We start from the raw sequence: 20,820 nt of genomic DNA, 5'->3' as shown, positions 1-20,820 counted from the left end.
TTTATTAATGATTAGGGTTTCCCCCTATATTTTTAGCTGCTCTTATCAGGGGAAAGGTATAGTATAGTATAGTATAGTATAGTATAGTATAGTATAGTATAGTATAGTATAGTATAGTATAGTATAGTATAAATAAAATGGTTTGAGTGTAGCTTGTGTTTATAGAAGACTAAAATGAGAGTTGTGAGCAAATACAGCCCAGGAACTAAATTAATTAAAATGTATTTTTTGCTCCCTGATAGAAAAACAGGTGGGAGTAACAGAAGATACATTAACTGCTCAAATAGGGAGCTGATCATCCTACCATACTTGTCAGAAATATGATCGTAATAGAGCTTTGCAATGGAGCTGCATTTTCATTTTGTGTGTATTTATTATTTATTAAATGCATACAGCTGTCCATCATTAAACATTCCCTGGTTGACTTACAACAAAATTATTAAAATATACAGCTATAATTAAAACCAACCATGAGTAATAACGGACAGCAAAGAAACTTTTTGGATAGAGACACCATAAAATAATTTGTAGAACAATAACTAAAGGAGCAATCACTGTTATGTATCATTCTATAACTGAGCCACAAATAATTTAGGATTCACATATTTTAAATTGCCCAAACCATTATTATGCCATCCTGGTATTTCTTGTCAGCTCTGAACTGGGATCCATTAAACTTGTGTACAGTTAAATAAGCATATGGAAATGCCGCTTTTTTATTCCATGAAATCTATTTTCACTTTTCTTGATGAGAAGAGTACTAATTGCATTCCCTCTCTATGGATTTTTTAAACCATCAATTTATATAGCACTTCTATTTATATTCAGCAACTCAGTAAAGCACTTAACTATTTCTTCCATTTTAAATATAGGGAACAGATAACATGAGATAGCAGCATAAACAAGCTGGAACATGAACATTCAGTCCACCAAATTCCAATTTGTAATGGAAGTGGTGGGAAGGGCAGGATGCCATCTCTTGCGTTTTTGTCCCCTGAGGCAGGTGCTTCAACCTGCCTCATTGGTGTTTCCAACACTCTTTAATCAATGTCATATTAGCCAACAAATCCCAATTATAACACGTTTTATTGTAATCTTTAGCAGACCTATCATGGCCAATTTCAATCTGGCTATTTGCCCAGGTTTAGCACTGAGATGGCTTTGCTCACTCTGGTTGATTACCTGTTCTGGGAAACAGGTAGGGGGTAGTGCAATGTATTGGTTTTTAAGGGTGTTTTTTGTTTTACTGTTGCTCAATGCTCTGGTGTTTTATGATATTATCAGTGAAAAAAATCTGCAAATGATACTGTACTCAGCTCTATTTCTCCACACCATCTGAACCAGATGAAGCTGTTTTGGCAAAGAACCAGGACCTGTGGATAGTAATGGGTTGAATGAGGACGAACACACAGAAACACACGCTGGCGTTTTCCCCAGTGATATCAGCTATAGACAAGGGGTCAGTCTGGTCTCAGTGCACTTGGTCAGTTGCTAATAAGCGTCTCCCCACCTCATGGGGCCTGTGACATAGCCCCTTTCCTAGAACTATTGGGCTTAGGGAGTGATAAGTGCAGCAGCTCTCTTGCTGGTTCCTTCTCAGAACACCCTAGGGTTACACCAAGTGGCCCAGTCCACAGTATCCTGTCAAGACCATCTCTTCCCCCTCTGATCATAAAATTTACCTTCTTTGCTCTTCTCCATGCTCTCCTGAAGGGACAGTCAAACATTCATCCATGTGACCATGTAACAACCGCAGTACATCACCTCCTATCAGGTAACCTATAATTTTTTTTGGGGGGGGGAGGCAAACATTTTGTGTTTTAGGATTAATCCAAGCTCATAATCTGCAAATATCTACTGCCATTCAATTTCAAAGAATCCTGATAGTACTGGTTTTAAATCCGCACCCCTGTCTCCTAGGTTTTTTTCAGTTTTAGTTTTTTTTAGTTTTATTTGGTTTTTAAAAAGACCAAAGCAAGAATAGAAGTAATGGATTCACTACTTATTAAGCCTGTGGGTGCCCTGTGCACATGAAAGGTTTTGCAGGCACTATCTGAAGTCATGTCTAGAATAATAAGTGCAGTAAGTGATCTGTTAAAAGATGGCACTCATCGGTCTATGTGTCAAAAGTCAGGTTTCCTGCTTTTTAACAAGGCTACTGGGAAAAGTATCCATCTTTTAATGGCACTAATCAAGGTTTAAGCCTTGCATACCCTGGGAGAGAATAATCTGAAACACTATTGTGTTTACATTACATTATTGAAATGTAAACGTATGATAAAATCTATAAAGATTATTTGCTATCAATAAAAACTACTACCAGATCACGCACAAAACAGAACTAAGAGCTTTTAACTGCGTAATTATGATTCAGTGCAGACTTCATTAAATATAATCATAGTAAAAGCTATCTGGCAAACCAGGAATCCATGGTTTCCCCAAGGTATTTTTACACACCAGTGAAATCAGATATATTGTAAGTCAGCACTAATGTGCACTCCCCCAGTGCTGATTTTTGTGACATGTAAAAAAGCAGACACTAAGCAAGATGATGAATGATTTGGGAGTGGGTGGCTAAGAGAATGCCAGAAAAATCAAAAGCCAACACGACCACCTGCCTATCATCCAGTGCATTCCCTCTCATTATTTATTCAATTTGCACATTATAAAATCAAGTGTCCTTGAGTAGGACTGATTTTATGACATGCGGCAGTACCATCTGTCTCACTTTCCTCCAATCCCTAAATAAAATAATATAAAGGCCCTGAAATACTTGTTCAATACAGCAATTATCTGCAGGCCATTATTACTGAAACAGCTAACTGATAGTACAATTAGCATTAGCATTATTATATTATCAATATTACCTTGAGCTGCTTCACTTCCTGAACTGATGGGGGCTACACTCCACAGTGTTTGCTGGAAAGCTGCATCAACTCGCAAGCTGCCATTACCATAAGACAAATGCTGCAGACATAGGAAAAAGAGAGAGCTAATTATTAAACTATTCTACAAGAATATACAAGAACCTGTTCTTATCAAATATCATGCAAGTAGATTTCAACTTGTGCAACAGGACTTCCCTTTTTTTCTCTTCTCCCTACCCATCTTAGTCACCCTCCTCTGCACATGTTCCAGCTTGTCAGTATCATTCTTAAATCGTGGCACTCAGACTTAGAAGCCAGCCCCTAGGGGCCAAAGTCCCTTCGTTCTCCCCCCCAATAAAATACTTGAGGGGGCAGCCCCCCAAGTTGATGGGAATTGCTGTTCAAATTGTGTGCATGTAATCAACTATCTAGGGTGGGGCTTACCTGGCCCCCACCCCCAATATTTTGTTGTCTACTAAGAGCACTAGATCACTTTCACATGTATTACTGGCAAGCCAGGTGTCCTCCATCTTATATTTGTGCATCTGGTTCTTCCTGCCTAAGGGGAGAACCTTATATTTGTTCCTATTGAAATTCATTTTGTTGGTTTGGGTCCAGTTCTTCAATCTGTTAAGTTCATATTGAATTCTGATTCTGTATTCTGCGGCATTGGCTACCCCTCCCAGTTTGGTGTCATCTGCAAATTTTATGAGCATCCCCTCAGTTCCTTCATCCAAGCCACTTATACAGATGTTGACCCTCTGGCTTGCAACTCTTGATATTGCTTTATTATTTCTATTTCTGAGAATTTTATCTCACTATTCATATGCAGAAAGAAAAAAGCAGACTGTGAAATTAATAAACTGAAATTGATGAAGAAATCATTTGGGTTCCAATTAACCATGCACACATCAACAGTGCTACACTACACTACTAGACAATGCTCTGCACAGGGAAGTTTCCTTACATATTGAGAAGAACTGGACAATCCTGCTCACAAGGAGCTGTGTATAAACACCACAAACCCTCCCTGCATCCACACTGGAGTTTCTAAATTGAAACAACAACCTATGAAGCCAAAAGTCACTCAAATGTCACTGCAGCAGCGGGTCACCTGCATTCAAGCTCAAACCCAATTTTCTTCAGGTTTCTGGCTTGATGCAACTGTCAGTGAATCAGAAAATACTGAGTAATCACTGAATTCATGCTGCAAGTAATAGCTTTCTGACGGCATTTTTCTTTGAAGCCGGGGTTACATGAATCAAAATTTCTGCTAAGAGACATGCTTCACCCTAGGGAACTGATAGGAAGCACCTGATTCAGATTAATATTACTTTCTGTTGATGCTAACTCTGTACACTTAGTGCTGTGCAGGACTGACACACAAACTAACTTTGCCACTTCTATCTTTATGGCAACGAGGAATCAGCAATGTGTTCATTTTCCAGTTCAGAGGTCTTGATCAGCATTCAAAGTGCCAGCTCCCTTGTCCTCTGTCTTGCTAATGTCACTTCCATTTCCAGGCCATGTCAGAAAGAAGTCAGGGTTCTTCCCTAGAAAAGCTGTCATAGTACGGTGCACCAAGTTGCTGAATATCAATCCAGTCTTGCGCATCATCACTCATGAGGCCCCCGAGAGTATAAGCAGACACCACTCGAAGCCCCTGGTGTTTTTCTGTATAGCCAGAAGCCAATTATCTTTCAATTTACCAGGGTGTGCTATATTATTATCATTATCAATTGCCCACTCTTCAGGCTAAAGTCCCAGACTAAATTGTTTAACAATTCAAACACAATGGTAAAAACCGTTTAAAATAAATTACAATAAGAGAAATATGGTGGGTGGGTATGTATGTAGGTATGTATGTATGTACAGTGGTACCTCAGGTTACGGACCCAATCCGTTCCAGGGTGCCATTTGCACCCCGAAAAGTCCGTAACCCATCTGGCTGGGTTGCCCCAGTCACTAGGTGACTTCCAAAATACACAAAAACACAATAAAACATTAAACATGTATGTATTGACTTTCAGATCCAATGCCACATCAGAAACATGGTCTAAAAATTAGAGTCTGTCTCACTAAGCTTTGTTAAGTACTATGCAATTTTATACTCAAAACATACTTCACTTACCAAGTACCTTTCTGATGAGACACTAACTAGGATGAGATCATCCCCAACACGTACTTTTTCTCCTTCAGAACGCTGTTTGGAAGCAGGGTGTATTGTCCACCAGCAGGCCTCACCTACATTACCAGCGATTAATGGAAAAGATGGGCAGAAGAATGTAAAAATCACCTTGATATACATTGTTTCTATTTTTGCATCTAATTGTGGTTTTGGGGTGCAGTGACTTGTCATGATTTGGACATACCTTGCTGGAGAATGAACAAGGGACCACAATTTTGTAGTAATAAATATTATTTTAGTTCAACCGCTCCCCAAAAGTAAATGGCTAGCCTGCTGGCAGTTTTATTTATTTAAGTACATTTGTATCCTGCCTTTTTCAATCATGGAATCCAAGGCAGTATAAACGTGGTTCCCAGGTAATCATCATCCATCCATGCACTGATCAGATGCAGACCTGCTCAGCTTCAGCAAGGTGTTGGTCTACTGCACCTTTAGACCATACCCTGAGACAAGTTCATATTAAAGACTCCATTTCTCCTCCACAGTTGATTTCCAACTGTTACATTAACAATTAATTTTTGTCTCTGTCTTCCTTTTAAAATTGTATTTTTGAGAATATGGAATATGGAGCCGGCTCTATGAAATGATTAGGATGGGACTTCTATTCTACACTTGGTGGTAGTCCACACCATTTAAAGATTGCAGAAGTGTGATATCTGCATATAATCAAATTATTCCACATCTCCTGTCAAGAAAAGAAGAGTCTGCAAAGCAAAAAATAGCAACTGCCACACTGTGAGTGTTAAATAAGAGTGTTAAACGAATAGTTCTAGAAATATTGCTATTAGAATCAAACTGTGATAGGCACACATTCTCCTATTCTGTAGAATGGATATAGTCTTTAAAATATGCATTCTCACAAAGCTGATAATAAGAAACATGCAACTAAATTCACCTTGGAGAGATGGTCTCCACTGCCCTATAAAATATTGAATGAATTAGCTTTAAAATTGCAAGCAGAACACTATCTGAACAGAAGAAAGTCAAAACCAGTCTCAGTTGAAAGATTCACTAGGGATTCCAAATAATAAATAACTTACAGTGTTTGTATGTTCACATATATTTTTAACAGGAAAGGAACTAGGCGTTTGTGAGGTAAAAAAAAGGGGGAACATATAATATTCTAAAGTCTATTGGAACATACAAACAAATGCTGTTAGTTGTATAATACTGTAAGTTTCTGTTGGAAATTTAAACCCATTTCAACTTGCTGCCATATAAAAGAACGTGCAGTTCCCCCCCCCCCCACAGCTTTTATTTACCTGTGGTATCTTCTTGCAAGCCTACATCAAATGCTAGTTTGTCCATTGATGTTCTTGAGGTGGAGAGACAACACAGGTACTAATAAAGAAGGAAAAGAAAAACTAGTTTTATGCTCCTTATTCAATTTAGACATATAATTACTTTGCTATATAATAATTCTTTGAGGTAGATGGAACAGCTGCAGATATGGGCTTGCCAGGAGGCGGCAAGGGCTATTCTAAGGGGACATTTTTATATACAGAGTGCCAGCATAAACAGAGAGATAAGACTCAGAACTCAAGGCTGCTATGTGTGCAGAAACAACTGCTATATGTGAGAGACATAGCAAAACGACAAAGCCTGAAAGCAGGAGAAAGCAGGAGAGAGAATGCTGCAAGAGAGAAGCCCAAATGTGAGAAGACATTGCTTTTTCCTGAAGGAAGGGAACATGCTGCATTCTGAGGGTTTCACCTTGTAAATTCCTAACGAACCAGTTTAAAGGAAAATGCAAGTGCTTACTTTCACAGTGTCAACTTGTTAAAATAAAATAAGGCAACAACATTACACATTACAAAAAAGGGAGATAGAGGCTGGCAATAAGAATAGAGCTGGTCCATCATCTTGCTCAAAGTGTTCCAACTGAGGTGACCTCTCTCTCTTCCTCATAGGGCTACCTAAGAACCTGTCATAACAGAATCATAGAGTTGGAAGGGACCACGAGGGTCATCTAGTCCACCCCCTGCAATGCAGGAATCTTTTGCCCAACGTGGGGCTCAAACCCATGACCCTGAGATTAAGAGTCTCATGCTCTACCAACTGAGCTATCTGCTTCTCAGTCATTTTAAATTGGAGCTGAGTGAATGACAACCAGCTCACAAACTGCTGAAAATGCCTTTTAAGGATGGGACACTTTTAACATTTGCTGTCATAACAGAATCATAGAGTTGGAAGGGACCATGAGGGTCGGGGAGGAGCTTGCAGCTTGCCTTGCTGTTTTTCTTCAACCATCTTAACTGATGCTTACTGTTTTAACATTTTTAATGTTTGCCTGCCTGTAAAGCAGCATGTAAATATCAGAGATGTTACCCACACCTCCCCAAATTTATATGGTTGAGTATAGACTAGAGATGATGTATAATATATTCAAAAGAAATAAACAGTAGGAGTGAAATCTGATACCACACTATTACAAATGTTCCGTCTGCACAAGCACATTAGCTTGCCAAATAAAATTACCCCCCTCCTCATTCCCTCACCCCAGAGTTAATTTTGGAAGCACACAAAGGGGAAAAACCCACTGCAAAAGTGGAAGACCTTGTGCATGGCTTCCACCAATAGGGTTCGTCGGGTGAATCTCATCCTTTGTATTTGTTATTTTTATTTACAAAAAATAAATAAATTGTATACCACTATTTCATTAAAAATATCCATGTGGTTTACAACAATGAAACTATTATTGAAAGTGAATTGGTAACAACTGTGATAATCTCTTGGATGCAATTCTTCAGGATTTCATTTGTGCAGGTTTTTACTGACTTATTTAAAATATTTATCAATAGCCTACAATCACGTATCTCTAAGTGATTTACAACAAAATAAAATACAGGATCTATATCATACATAAAATAGTTGACTATCAAAAAGTGAAGTGATAAAAAAAGCATTCACAGGATGCTTGTTGAAATGAAAATATCTTCACAACATGCTGAAATTCATATAGCGTCGATATCTGCCTCACCTCCTCTGGAAATGTATTCCATAATGCAGGGGGCATTATATCCAACACAGGTGATTGCACTGGAAAGGAATAGCCACAAAATTCCCTGCTACCACACATACAGAGTATAATCTCTATGACAATTGCATATAGTTTTCCCCATTAACATCAGCTGCAGCCCTCTAATTTTGATGCCTCGAAAGAAGACATTAACATCAGCATACATACCATACCACTGTATGAATGGCGCAGCAATATTGCATGTCCATAGAGGAGCGTTCGATGGCCACCACCTTGAGCAGTCTGCATGAATAAGAGGTATTCATTAGCACGTTGGCATGAAATTGTTCTTTTCTATGATAAGGAAATCTTGGTCCGCCCATTGCCCCTATTGTGAGGGGTCATAATAGTAGTTTGTGTTATATATATATATATATATATATATATATATATATATATATATATGGAACACACAAACATAGGATGTTGCCTTATACCAAATCATACTGAAAAAATGTACCTGTGCTGCTGATATATGTAGTAATCCAGTATAATGTGTTGCATACCCATTATACCAAATCATAGCATTGGTCTGTGTAGCTGAATATTCCCTACATTGACTGGCAGCAACTCCTAGGGTTTCAGACAGAGGATATTCCCAGCCACACCTGGAGACACTAGGTGTTGAAGCTGGGATCTTCTGCATGCAGAACACATGCTCTACAACTTACAGTAATTGACTTGTAAAAAAATTAATATATTTATCAAGCATTCAATATAAATTTTCTTAGATTTAGATTATAAAATAGATGAGGTGTGTGTGTGTGTGTGTGTGTGTGTGTGTGTGTGTGTGTCAGTATTGGCTCCACCTATTAAGATATAATTGCCAGAAAATAATAGACAACAGCAAAGCCTGTTAGGCAAGAGACCTCCTTGCCAGTGTGTGTTCTTATTAAATTGTAGCACAACCATTCCACCCCTTCTGGTAGGCTAGAATATGCAACAATTCTTGATGCAAGATGGACCTCTGAAGAAGCTGCTCTTCCATGACCTGGGCAGTGTTCCACTATGCTATTCCATTACAATTTGTGCAGCTGGAATGCCTATGCAGTCCATTGGACTGTAGTTCATTGTGTTGAAAGCCAAGGGTCAAACCCCTATTTTTCATTTCCGCTACCCTCAGGTTTTGTATTGGGCATGACCAGTGCTTTTTTTCCTAAAAAAATGTTTAGGGGTACTCTCATTTTCCTACTCATATTGAAATACTACCCCTCAATGAAGCCAAACTTAGATTCACAAGATGTTTAGGGGTATGTGTAACCCTGCATGTGTCCCGCCCCCCCAGAAAAAAGCACTGGGGGTGGCAGAATAACACACCCACGTTTGTGTGCTGCCCTAGTCACATTTAGGAGAGCACAAGTAACTTTAAAAAAAAACTTATGGGAACCTCATTTCAGCAATATTTTATAATCTCTGCAATGAGCCCTCAAAGGCTTTCACAACGAAATTGCCTGGCCTTGGAATTTACTGAACATCTCTTACCTAACATAGGAAAAAAATAAATTCCAGAATCCTATCAGTGCATGCCATAGAAAGTCCACCCCATACATATAGCTATACAGTATAAACAAACACACAACCATCTCAGGTAAAATAATTCAACACAGGGGGCAATAATTTAAAGCAATTTTGCACTAGGCATCAGGATTCAGGATACTTAAAGCAGTTAATGATAAACAGACTTGTTCTCTCTGCCAAGATAACATTTAATAGGAGATGGAACTCTCAACAGTGGGTGACAGACAGTACAAAAGCTAGAATGTATATGGAATCTGTCACCATCAACTATACATGCAAAACCAGGTGATGGGAGAGGAAGAGGGGAGAATTGCTTTCTAGCTGTAGCTCATGCAAGCAAAATAAAGGCAAGAAAGGCCTTGAATAAATCATCTAAATGAGATGCCTAGATACATTTCATTAATAAGGGGATATTTTATAGCCTGTATTCCAGAGACTGAATTCATTGATAATCATCTCACAATCAATTGTGGCAACACGATGATAAATGCTCCTGATTTTAAAGCTATTGATTTGCTGGCGAATGACTGAACATATAGCTAGAAGCATATTGAAGATGATAAATCGGGTATCTTGATTAACATATTCAACACAAAATATATGGTCTACTTTCCCAGCAACAGATAGCTTAGCATATATGCATTTAAAAAAATCAGTAATTCCTCAATAAATTGATAATACATTCCTGCATTGATACTGACAGTGTAGCCTTGAATATAAAATATATTTATCTTTGCTGCTGAGACAGCATTTCTATCATCAACTGCTCTTTTCCATCACTTACACACACACACACACGTACAGTGTTGGGCTTAATGGGGGGGAATCATGCAAGCAGTTGTAAAACATACAATGGAAGGTTTATAAAACATGTGATTTTAAAAGAACTCTCATCCACTTTCTTTCTTGCATTAACTACATTTGCTCTTGAACACAGATTGCAGAAGGGACTCTCAAAGGCACTTAGTGTCTGCCTCCAATATCACCTTCATGGTGTCACTTCTCTTGCTGACTTCAAATCCTTCTTCAAAACAAACCCTTTTCATGAAGCCTTTGGAACAACTCCAGCAACTAATCCTAAACACATATAGCTGAAAAAAACAATGTATTATTCCCTTGTCTACCCCTTGCCTTCGTTTACTTCCCTTTGCTATGATGTCTCCCCTATATCTGTTATCCAGATAGTAAGACCCTCAGGGTAAGACTTTTCAGGCAGCATGTACACGGAGGGCACTATGCAAGTAACAAACTGTTCACCTATTCATTTAGTGCCATTCATGTGTATGGTACAAGAGACAGGTCCATAATAACAACAACACCTGGAGGCAAAATATCCAGAGAGGCTAGACTGAGATAAAAATCATGAAAGGTTTCAAAGGTATTATTAGTCAGTGCTGATATTGTCCTATAAAGCTTGATATAATCTGAGCATACATATTACCAAGACTATCACTCTGAACAGAATTTTTCATGTCTACTAAGATTCTGGGGAGAAGCCTTGGTCAAAGTCTCCTTCATAACGCACTAAATCTGGTTATCTGGTCTGGTTAACTTTCCTCAGCCCAAGGACCACAATGAGTTGGCCACCAAATCCATAATCTGCATGTCAGCAGAAGGCATGGTCAATACAATCCGCGCGCACACACGCGCGTGCACACACACACTCAACGGGAAGAGATAAACAAGCATGTATGTGTGTGCATGCACACACAACAATAGGTAGAGAGGGAATGGGTCCTCCACACTGCATCACGGAGCTACAAAGAGGACTGGCTACATGACAAGGAGTGGTGGGAGGTATCAGCTGGGGAACCCCCAGAGGAGAAAGGCTCAGAGCCCAAGGATTGGTGGTGGGACACCGAGGAGAGGTCAGGGGGAGAATGTGGGGAGGAATGGTTGGGTGCTGAAGAAACAACAGGCTTTAGTGAGCAAGGAGAGCCTGTGACAGGGAGCAGCTCAGACCCAGAGGCTGAAGAAGAGGAGCGGGCAAGTGGAGAGGGCAAAACACCACCAGTGCAAATATGCCAGCTTAAGTGCCAAATTGGCTCCACCAGGATGCTGGCACTGAGCTGGCCTCACCCCTGCCTCACCCCTGCCTCACCCCTCACCCTCTCAGTACACGGCAGAACACAGCCAGAGGGGTCTGGTGAGCAGCACAGCCCTACCACACTGTCAGCTACTGTTAGATGTGTACTGAATTGCCCCCAAGGTGGAATCTAGATACATATAAAAACTGTTCTGAAAATGCTTTGTTTAAAATGCCTTTTTAAAAATACATTGAATTATAAGGCTCACACAAATGCCACCTTGTATGTCGCACTTAAAACACACTTAAAATGTTTTATTTGCAGCTGTATAGCTGAGTCCCAAGAATGCCCTGTCTTAAACCTATGCAAACCTATGCATTGGAAGTGCATTGATTTTAAGGACATTACACACACACACAAATGCTGCAAAATAAAAGTATTAAACAAATAATGATTAAACATTAAACAAATAAACTTAACTGACAACAATGCACTTCTAATAGCTGGATGGGATTTAGAAAAGAACACTCCAGGCAATCATCTCAGAGGTAGCAAAAGTTAATCCTCCAAGATCCAATCAACATCTCACACAACACAGTAACAGATAGCAGTGTGTACCCTATTATAAACTAGAAAACCTATATGGTTTACCGCATATTGAAAATGCAAACGCTGAGATTTTTTTTGTGGAAAAAAATTAATGGCTAAAAGGCATGAATACTGAAGCTTAACAACAGAATGAGGAAAGTTATGACAAAGTTGAGGGACAGGAAAAAAAATCCCGAAAACTTTTGTAAAGTATGCAGTGGCATTTGGTACAGTTTAGTACCTCAAATGCATTACAGAATTTTACAGACATCATAGCCAGGTTCCATGTATTTGAGCCAAATTTCATAATTTTACTATAATATGAATAATTATTAAATCTTATCCTTAGCCACTATATATCCATGTTTGGCCAGGGAGAGCAGTATAAATCTTCTTACAATTTTCCTTCTTTGTGAATGCTGGGTGTTCAGTATGTTATAGAAAGGCTATTTAACCAATTGGCTTTTTACAACTGTCCGGTAAAGATTTTTTTTATTTATTGACTATTTAATTGACTTTTACTTTGATACAGAGTTTTGTATCTCTTCTGAACTGTTCTTGGTGGAGAAGAGATAAATTAATTAAACAACAGTTTTCAAGCTTACCTTCATCATAAATTTCTGGAGTACCACGAGGAAGAGGGAAAAGAGGAAAAACATTAAATATTATTGCTCACCAGCACTTTTACAATAGGTTTTTTTTCTCATTCTAAAAACAACTTTGGAAAGTAGCATTTCTAGCACTATACTGAGTACTAGGAAAAAAATATTGACTTTTCAAATTTACCTGGACAGGAATGTCTTCCACAGTATCAAACATATTAAAATCACACATACATACAATGATTAATAGCATGGAAAGACAAATGCACAAAAATGCAGTGATCCAGAACACTAGTAATTGGTCTGAACAGATTGTAAATATGTAAAAACAAAAGTAAGGAGATTTTAAAATGAATCACTAATAACTCATGCACAACAATTCCAAAAAGTTGTATCAGTGCACACATGCAGCTCTCCAGGGGAGTTGTGTGTATCTTGTAAAATCTTTATTTTCCATCTAGATTTTAAATATCATTGTATCAGAACATGTAAAATATTCTAAATTATTTGCAAAAATTCCGTAACTGATTACTGAGAGTTATCATAGGAACCAGCGCATAAAATAATTTCATTTCAGAAGGTTTGAAAATATTCCTCGGTGCTCATGGCTGCCACAAAACAGCAAATACAAGTCAGTGAACCTCTTTTCTTTTATAATTCATTGTTAATGTAATGATTGTGACACTCATTGGCCTGCTAAATTGCTTCCTATGATCAATGGGATATAATCATAAAATGAAAGAGGTGCCCATCAAAATTATTTTGTTGCTTATCTAATACATCTGATGCCAACAAAATAACACAGATAAATGTGCACTTACCGGTACCCGTGAGGTTTGGATCTATCCTTTCCACAGGGCATGATCCAGCAGATGGCGCAAACTCAGCTGAGTCCTGCAGGCAGGACCTCCAAAGCTGACTCACACCTTTTCCTTAAATAGGATAGGCTCCAAGAGCTTGCCAGTATCCTCAGGTAGGAAGAAAACTGGAAAATTGGGAGTATGAACCTCCCACTAGACCAGAGGTTCTTTATAATAAACTTTTGAAGTTCTGCCTGCGGCAGCCATCTAATAAGACACCTCTTCTCTGTTGAACCATACACCCGGGGAGAGGATACGATAACTACTTTTGTATATGAAAGAATGTGACATGCTTAAAATAAGGAGGGGAGGGGGTTCACCAAATACTGTAAATTATGCTAATTCATTATAAGGGGCCCAGAAACTTCAGCTGATACGGAATGTGGCCAGTTCTGTGCTTGTGGGGCTAGGCAGTCTAGGCACATTGCAAGCATTCTGCACTGGCTACCAGTGTGTTTCCAAGCCCAATTCAAAGTGCCAGTCTTGGCCTTTAAAGTCTTTAAATCGTTTGGGGGCATGGTTATTTGAAGGACCACTTGCACCTGTATGAACCTGCCTGTGCCTTGATATCTGCATCAGAGGCCCTACCTGCTGACTCACATTTAAAATCAGTTAGAGTCATAGACACACAGAGTTGGAAGGGACTATGAGGGCCATCTAGGCCAACCCCCTGCAATGCAGGAATATTTTGCCCAACATGGGGCTCGAACCCACAACCCTGAGATTAAGAGTCTCATGCCTAGACTGAGCTAGGCATGCACTAGGCATAAGGCCTTTTCAATAGTGACCCATAGTCTGTGGAACTCCCGCCCCCACAAAGGATGTACACTTGGCCCCTTCATTTTTTGTATTCATAGAGGTTTCTTAAAAATAAAAAATATCTATTTCAAGTGCTTTTAATTATTTTTACTATTTATTAAATTTGTAACCCAAAGGAGTTAGAACTCCATAAGGAGTCCAGGGCAGCTATCAACTGAAAAAGCAATATAATAAAAAAATATATTTTAAAACAGCCACATACCCTCCTAACTTTTAATTTCAAGGTTGATTGGAACAGTAGTATCTTTCAGCCATCAAGTTCCTGGACAAACAGGTATATTTTAAAATTCCTTCTTAAAGTTAATAATGAGGGAGGTGGAAACAGAATGAACATTTGTGGGATCCCCAAAGCCCAAAAGCTACAGGACCAAGTAAAACTATTCTGGTAATACTTTCTGGTAATTACCCTGCTGATAAGAGTAAAGTCATCATAATACAGCACCTCCAACTCCAACCCCACAGAGTTGTTCCAGAAGGACACCACGGTATGCTGTCAAAGGCCACTAAGAGTTCAAGGAGAACCAACAGGGTCACACCATGCCTGAATCTCTCCCTTTATCAAAGTGATCAGGGCTTTTTCGCTACTATAACATAGCCCAGGCATAGGCAAACTCGGCCCTCCAGATGTTTTGGGACTACAATTCCATTCATCCCTGACCACTGGTCCTGTTAACTAGGGATTGTAGTCCCAAAAAATCTGGAGGGCCAAGTTTGCCTATGCCTGACCTAGCTTGAAACAAGTCTAGATAGGCTGCTTCCTCTGGCACACCTGCAGTTGATAAGCTACCATTGTCTTGATCACCGTATATACCCGAGTATAAGCCGACCCAAATATAAACCGAGGCACCTAATTTTCCTACAAAAACCTGGGAAAGCTTATTGACTTGAGTATAAGCCGGTTCACCTTTGCCGCTGTGGAGGAGGAGGAGGAACGAGCAGCCCAAAAGCAGCCCTTTGGACTGCTCCTTCCTCTTCCTCCTTTGCCGCTGTGGAGCTCACCCTGTCGCGGGGTTTCGAACTGCCATTCTTCTGATCGGCAAGCCCTAGGGCTCTGTGGTTTAACCCACAGCGCAATGTTCCCTTGTGTTATACAAAGAAGGCTGGGATCCTTTCCTGTTTAAGCAGGAGCCAGGGAAAGTGAGCACCTGTGGGGTTTTAATACTTCCTTAACTGATAGGCTTTCTGCCTTCTGGGGTCTAAAGTTTGCATTTATGTGAGCAGTTCAGGAATGGAATAAGCTGCCTGGGGAGAGTACGCTTCTTAAGGAATGGTTGACTGGGGTGAGCGGGTGGCGGCATGAGCGGAGAGAAAGGGCTTCTTTCTCGCCACCCCCACCGCGTGTCTCACTCGAGTATAAGCCGAGGGCAGCTTTTTCAGCACAAAAAATGTGCTGAAAAATTAGGCTTATACTCAAGTATATATGGTAAATTGCGCAAAAAGGGAATACAGTGGTACCTCTGGTTACATACTTAATTCGTTCCAGAGGTCCGTGCTTAACCTGAAACTGTTCTTAACCTGAAGCACTACTTTAGCTAATGGGACCTCCCGCTGCCGCTGCACCGCCAGAGCACAATTTCTGTTCTTAACCTGAAGCGTTATTTCTGGGTTAGCGGAGTATGTAATCTGAAGCGTATGTAACCCAAGGTAACTGTAATAGATAGTGGACTGTTGTTTTCAGGGCTGTCTTACCCACAGGCGCTTGGGGTGCAGGGCACCCGGGCACCGGGCTCTCAGGGGCTCCAGGCCAAGTGTCTAGGGCCCGAGATTTGAGTCTGGGGAAGAGCCCGCCTGTCGGTTGGAGCACCGCAGTGGGCTCTTCTACTGCGGGCGTCTCTGCACCGCGAGTTTGGGGGCAACCAAGCCAGTTAGACGCTGAGGCAGCCGGCTGGCTCCACCCTCCTGCATGCCTGGGACTGGGCAACCTGGGGGGGGGGGCACCGGACAGATCTTTGCACTCCGGCGCCGCATATGTTTAAGACAGCCCTGGTTGTTTTCTAAAAATTTCTGGATCTAGGGAAGACATCTTCAAGAGTGGCTGCATCTCTTTCAAGGCAAGTAGTGTAACTTCCTCATGTAGTGAAACATTAACTACTCCCTGCACCCACCTAGTCAATTCCACCCTCCTAGATCAGCCATAAAGGGCACAGATCTAATGGACACAAGTTAGCCTCACTGCCACAAAGGCCATGTCCATATCCTCAGGCTGCAACAACCTGAACTTATTCCACAGGCCATTACTAGATGATGCTTCAGGGACCTCCAACAGACCTGAAGAATTGTGGCATAAAGTTAGACACAACTGCCATTGGGCCTGCCACAAGGAAAAGAATGTGTTTTGTCTCCTCTCCCCCAGGCAGTTCTGTCATAGGTGAACTGAACTAAACTAAATGACACCTACATACATCAACACAAGGCCTGCTCAAGGAACAAAATGAAGGAACTTGGAAAATCCATTAAACTAGTCAAAGAATCACATGCTCAGTAACAACTTCAGAAAAAATATGGAATACAGCTTATGTAGATGCTTCCCTATGTTTTACAACTCCCTCCTTTCTGTAGTAAAGTCTTACAATACAGGTGGCCACCTTATGTTATGGATGCTAAAGCTGGCAGAAGGCACTGATGTGTTGCACTGCTTGCTCCCTTGAAAACCAGCACAAAACACTGGTTGGGAGACCTGCCTATGTATTTTGCTCTACACTTGGCACTCTCTCATTTGCACCTGCCAATGCTAAAGTTTTAGCAAGATTATTAAGGGCAGTCATCCTAAATTAGATGCAAATATGAAATGAGAAATATTAGGGGTAAGAGGGTGCAGAGACAGTATGTAATTTGTTGTTCTAATTCTATATGTTTACAGTATCTAGAAAACACAGTTTTTCATTTCAGTATTGTTGAACAATATAATTGTAGACTGCTCAAATCTCAAGCATATGGAAACATTTCAAAGAAATACCCATCATTGTGTTCATTCAATATTCACTGAATTAATGTACACAATAATCATAAAATACAACAATATTAGAAATCAGAATAGTACTTTTCAAAAGAGAAGTTAATACCATTAAGAAGTATTAGGGTTCTGTCTAACTTAGTCCCATTGAGAGCAGACCCATTTAAATTGGATACAACCCTAGGTTTCTAAATGAAAAGGAATTCAATTGGGTATATCAGTAAGAGCCCGATACTTCTGCTACCTAATTTACACTGTGTAGAAAACAAGTTTTCTGTGTTGGATTACAGTGTGATCCTTATTTTGCTAGTCCATGACTTAGGACAGTTTAATTTTTAGTTACTCGTGTTTCTGAAAAGCGATACAAATATTTGGGGGGACATTTTTACCATATGGCTGGCATAGCCACAATTAAGGTGCTGAAATGTGAGAAATCTAGTATAGTTCTTTCTTGAATTCTTGTAAAATCATATTATACTAATGCATTTATTTTTAAAATATGGGTTTATAACTCATTATAGAGAAGAAACAAAAGTAATTTGAGGGAAGAAACTAAAGACACAGCAATCCACACAATTAGCAAATAAAAATTAGAATCATGTAGACATGCAAACATAGACTTTTCAAAAGTAGATATCTCTGGAATAATGCAAATAGACTGAGTGCCAACATCTCACTATACAAAATAAAGTTAGACATGCTCAAGAGATTCTATACACAGAAAATACATTACTTGCATGCCTAGATTTCTACATACAAATACGATATTAACACACACAAATGGAAGACATATTGTCAAAGGTTTCCAATTCCAATAGCTCGCAGAAATTCATTACATATCAATGCACAGATTTAATTCAGAATTAGAAGAATAAGATGAGATTGGGCAAGATATATGTAGTGATTTGTTTTCTATAAATTCTCTGACATCTGTTCATTACCTTGAAAAGCTTAATACACACTATTTTATAAATAAAAAAATACATCAGTTATAAACACAGAGGGGAAATTATGGTATTCACATGCATTATTCACTTAAAATGTGTTCAGACAAGTGTCACAAATAATGACAGATTTAAAGGACATACATTTACAGGATGAAATTGCAAGGCTCAAAACTACAAGGGAGAATCCCTTTAAAAAAATTGTACTAAACAAGGATGAATTAGAATGTATTTTATTAGTCGCATTTTAAGAAGTTTGGGAACTATTTCAAGAACTCAACAGTCCCAGCTATAATTATTAAAGAAGTTTTTAAAAATTGTTTTGAGCTAAGCAAATTAGTGTTGTGGTACAGACAGAATACAAACAGACGGACAATTTAGACTCTGAGACAGACAAAGGATTATTTTGGGTCAAGAGAGTCAAGGACATACCCATTTTTCCACATCAACTAGCTGTAGGGAGAAAAAACAAAAGAAAAGAAAAATGAGTTCCTTACTAAATATGGTATTTTGCAATTTAGCACTCACATTTTGATAGAAATACCATTAATAAGAATGGTTATCACAAGGGCATGGTTTCCAAACCCATTTCTCACAAATGCTTGTGGGGGGAATTGAACGTTGCACTGAGATGATCATTCTGTCAGGGCAAGTATTCTGACCAAGCAGGATGATCACCCTTCCTCCTCTGCACTCTGTTCCGGGGGTTTCTCCCAATCCCTCCAAAGCCAGGTTGGGGGCAGAAAAGGGGACAAAGCCGCAGTGCAGAAGCAGAAGTCCTTCCATTCACAGGCCTCATTAGTTTAATCCTGCCCAATAGCCATATATTATTTGTACTGAAATTAAATGCATGTTCTTTTTCATTTTTTTAAAATTACATGCTGATTAATATAACAAAATCTCTACGTGCTTCCTACAAATCACAAGCAAAAAATCACAAGCAAAAAAGTCAGGACATGATTTCAAAATGCAATAAATATCCAGCAAAACATTAAGAAAACATTTTTGAATCAGCATCATCACTAAGCAGACTGGTTTGGTCAGTAACTGGTAACACAATATAAACATGATATCAGTCCAGGCTGTGCCTTGTTGCTATGTTGTTGTTGTTGCTGCTGCTGCTGCTGCTGCTGCTGCTGTTGTTGCTGTTGTCGTCTCTAAGTTTTAGTCAGAACTCTTTCTGCAAAAGTTGGATCCACTTAGGGTTCAGACTTCATTATTAGTTGCAGTCATTAGCTGTCACTCCATTGCAGTTCTGCACATTTGTTTCAGCAGCAATAATTATTTTCTAAACTGTACACAATAAACTGAATTCAACATTCGTATTTTTTAAAAAAAAAAAATTAGTGGTACTGTACTTAAAGTACTTCCGCCCACACATGTGCCCAATTTTTCTTCTCACAATAAAGTCTGCATTCAAGAGGCCAAAGGAAATTCACACAGAAATGAGACTCTGAATGTAGTTTTGGCAGTATACAGCAGGAGTGGTGATATTTTTCAACCTGAGGTCTGCATTCCCTCATGAGGGGGCTGCATTATCAGTGGCAGGTAGGGCCAGAGGCAAATGTGCACAGAGCAACAGTAGGCTACATTCCAGCCATGCAAAAGTCAAAAGGTTTCTACACACAGCCCTCAATTTTTTATTCAGACAAGCACTGTATCATCACAGTTAAAGGGCATATTCCTCTCAGGTGCCACAGGTATACAAATGCCTCAACGTTCAATGCAATAATCAGTGCATCTATCTAAACTGCCCTGATAGAACAATTATATTTTGGCTTTGCAATCATTTTTGCATGGCTTATGTAGTAATCTTGCTCTCAAAGGGCTGCTCTAGCCTCCAATAGGTAATGCTCAGTACACTTTCACAGCAGTTTAATTTTAACAAGGAGGCACAAAAAAGTAGCATTCCAGATCCGAGCAGTGCATATGCCCTAGAAGCTGCATCCTAAAATAGTCTTCCCATAGTCTGTAACACTGCTGGGACGATAGCTACACAGGGGGCAGGGTGTAGGACCTGCCTTTTCCGAGGACCCTTGGGTACAGGTGTCACCCCTTCCCCATTAAGAAACTTCACGGCACAATAATGGCAACAACAAATTTGTACTTCAGAGTACTTGATTTTTTCCCCTAGAGTAAATATTTCATGTGTATACATATCAGGCTTATATATTTTCACTTTTTTTATTCATTTCCTATGAGCTATTACAGATGCAATCTCAGGTGTGAAACTAAGTCTGGCAGCAAATTTTATATTGCAACTGAAAGATGTAGATCTGTTTACATAGCCTGAGGTTTTATTTTCTGTAATAGAGGCATGCAATTTATCTTTCCATTTATAATCAAAGTTCAGATCCAGCCATATTAAGATAGAGCCTATATTTTGCTTACAAAAATTGCTTTATCCTAAAAACTCAGAAAGCTGCACGTACTTT

At 39.4% G+C, this 20,820-nt stretch overlaps 1 protein-coding gene across 1 annotated transcript in view; it reads right to left on the bottom strand.

Annotated features, from left to right (window-relative positions):
* Window positions 1–20,820, bottom strand: part of RYR2 (ryanodine receptor 2) — a 238,954-nt gene that overhangs the window by 167,648 nt on the left and 50,486 nt on the right. Inside the window, 7 exon segments of the mRNA XM_033145434.1 lie at window positions 1,683–1,779; window positions 2,868–2,967; window positions 4,999–5,111; window positions 6,318–6,396; window positions 8,243–8,317; window positions 12,813–12,827; window positions 18,818–18,838. Coding sequence (XP_033001325.1) covers window positions 1,683–1,779; window positions 2,868–2,967; window positions 4,999–5,111; window positions 6,318–6,396; window positions 8,243–8,317; window positions 12,813–12,827; window positions 18,818–18,838 — 500 coding nt within the window.

Source organism: Lacerta agilis, chromosome 3 (assembly GCF_009819535.1).
Source record: "Lacerta agilis isolate rLacAgi1 chromosome 3, rLacAgi1.pri, whole genome shotgun sequence".
In the NCBI taxonomy this organism is placed as follows: Eukaryota; Metazoa; Chordata; class Lepidosauria; order Squamata; family Lacertidae; genus Lacerta; species Lacerta agilis.
The sequence above is the reverse complement of the archived record's forward strand: the minus strand, read 5'-3'. Positions and strand labels throughout refer to the sequence as shown.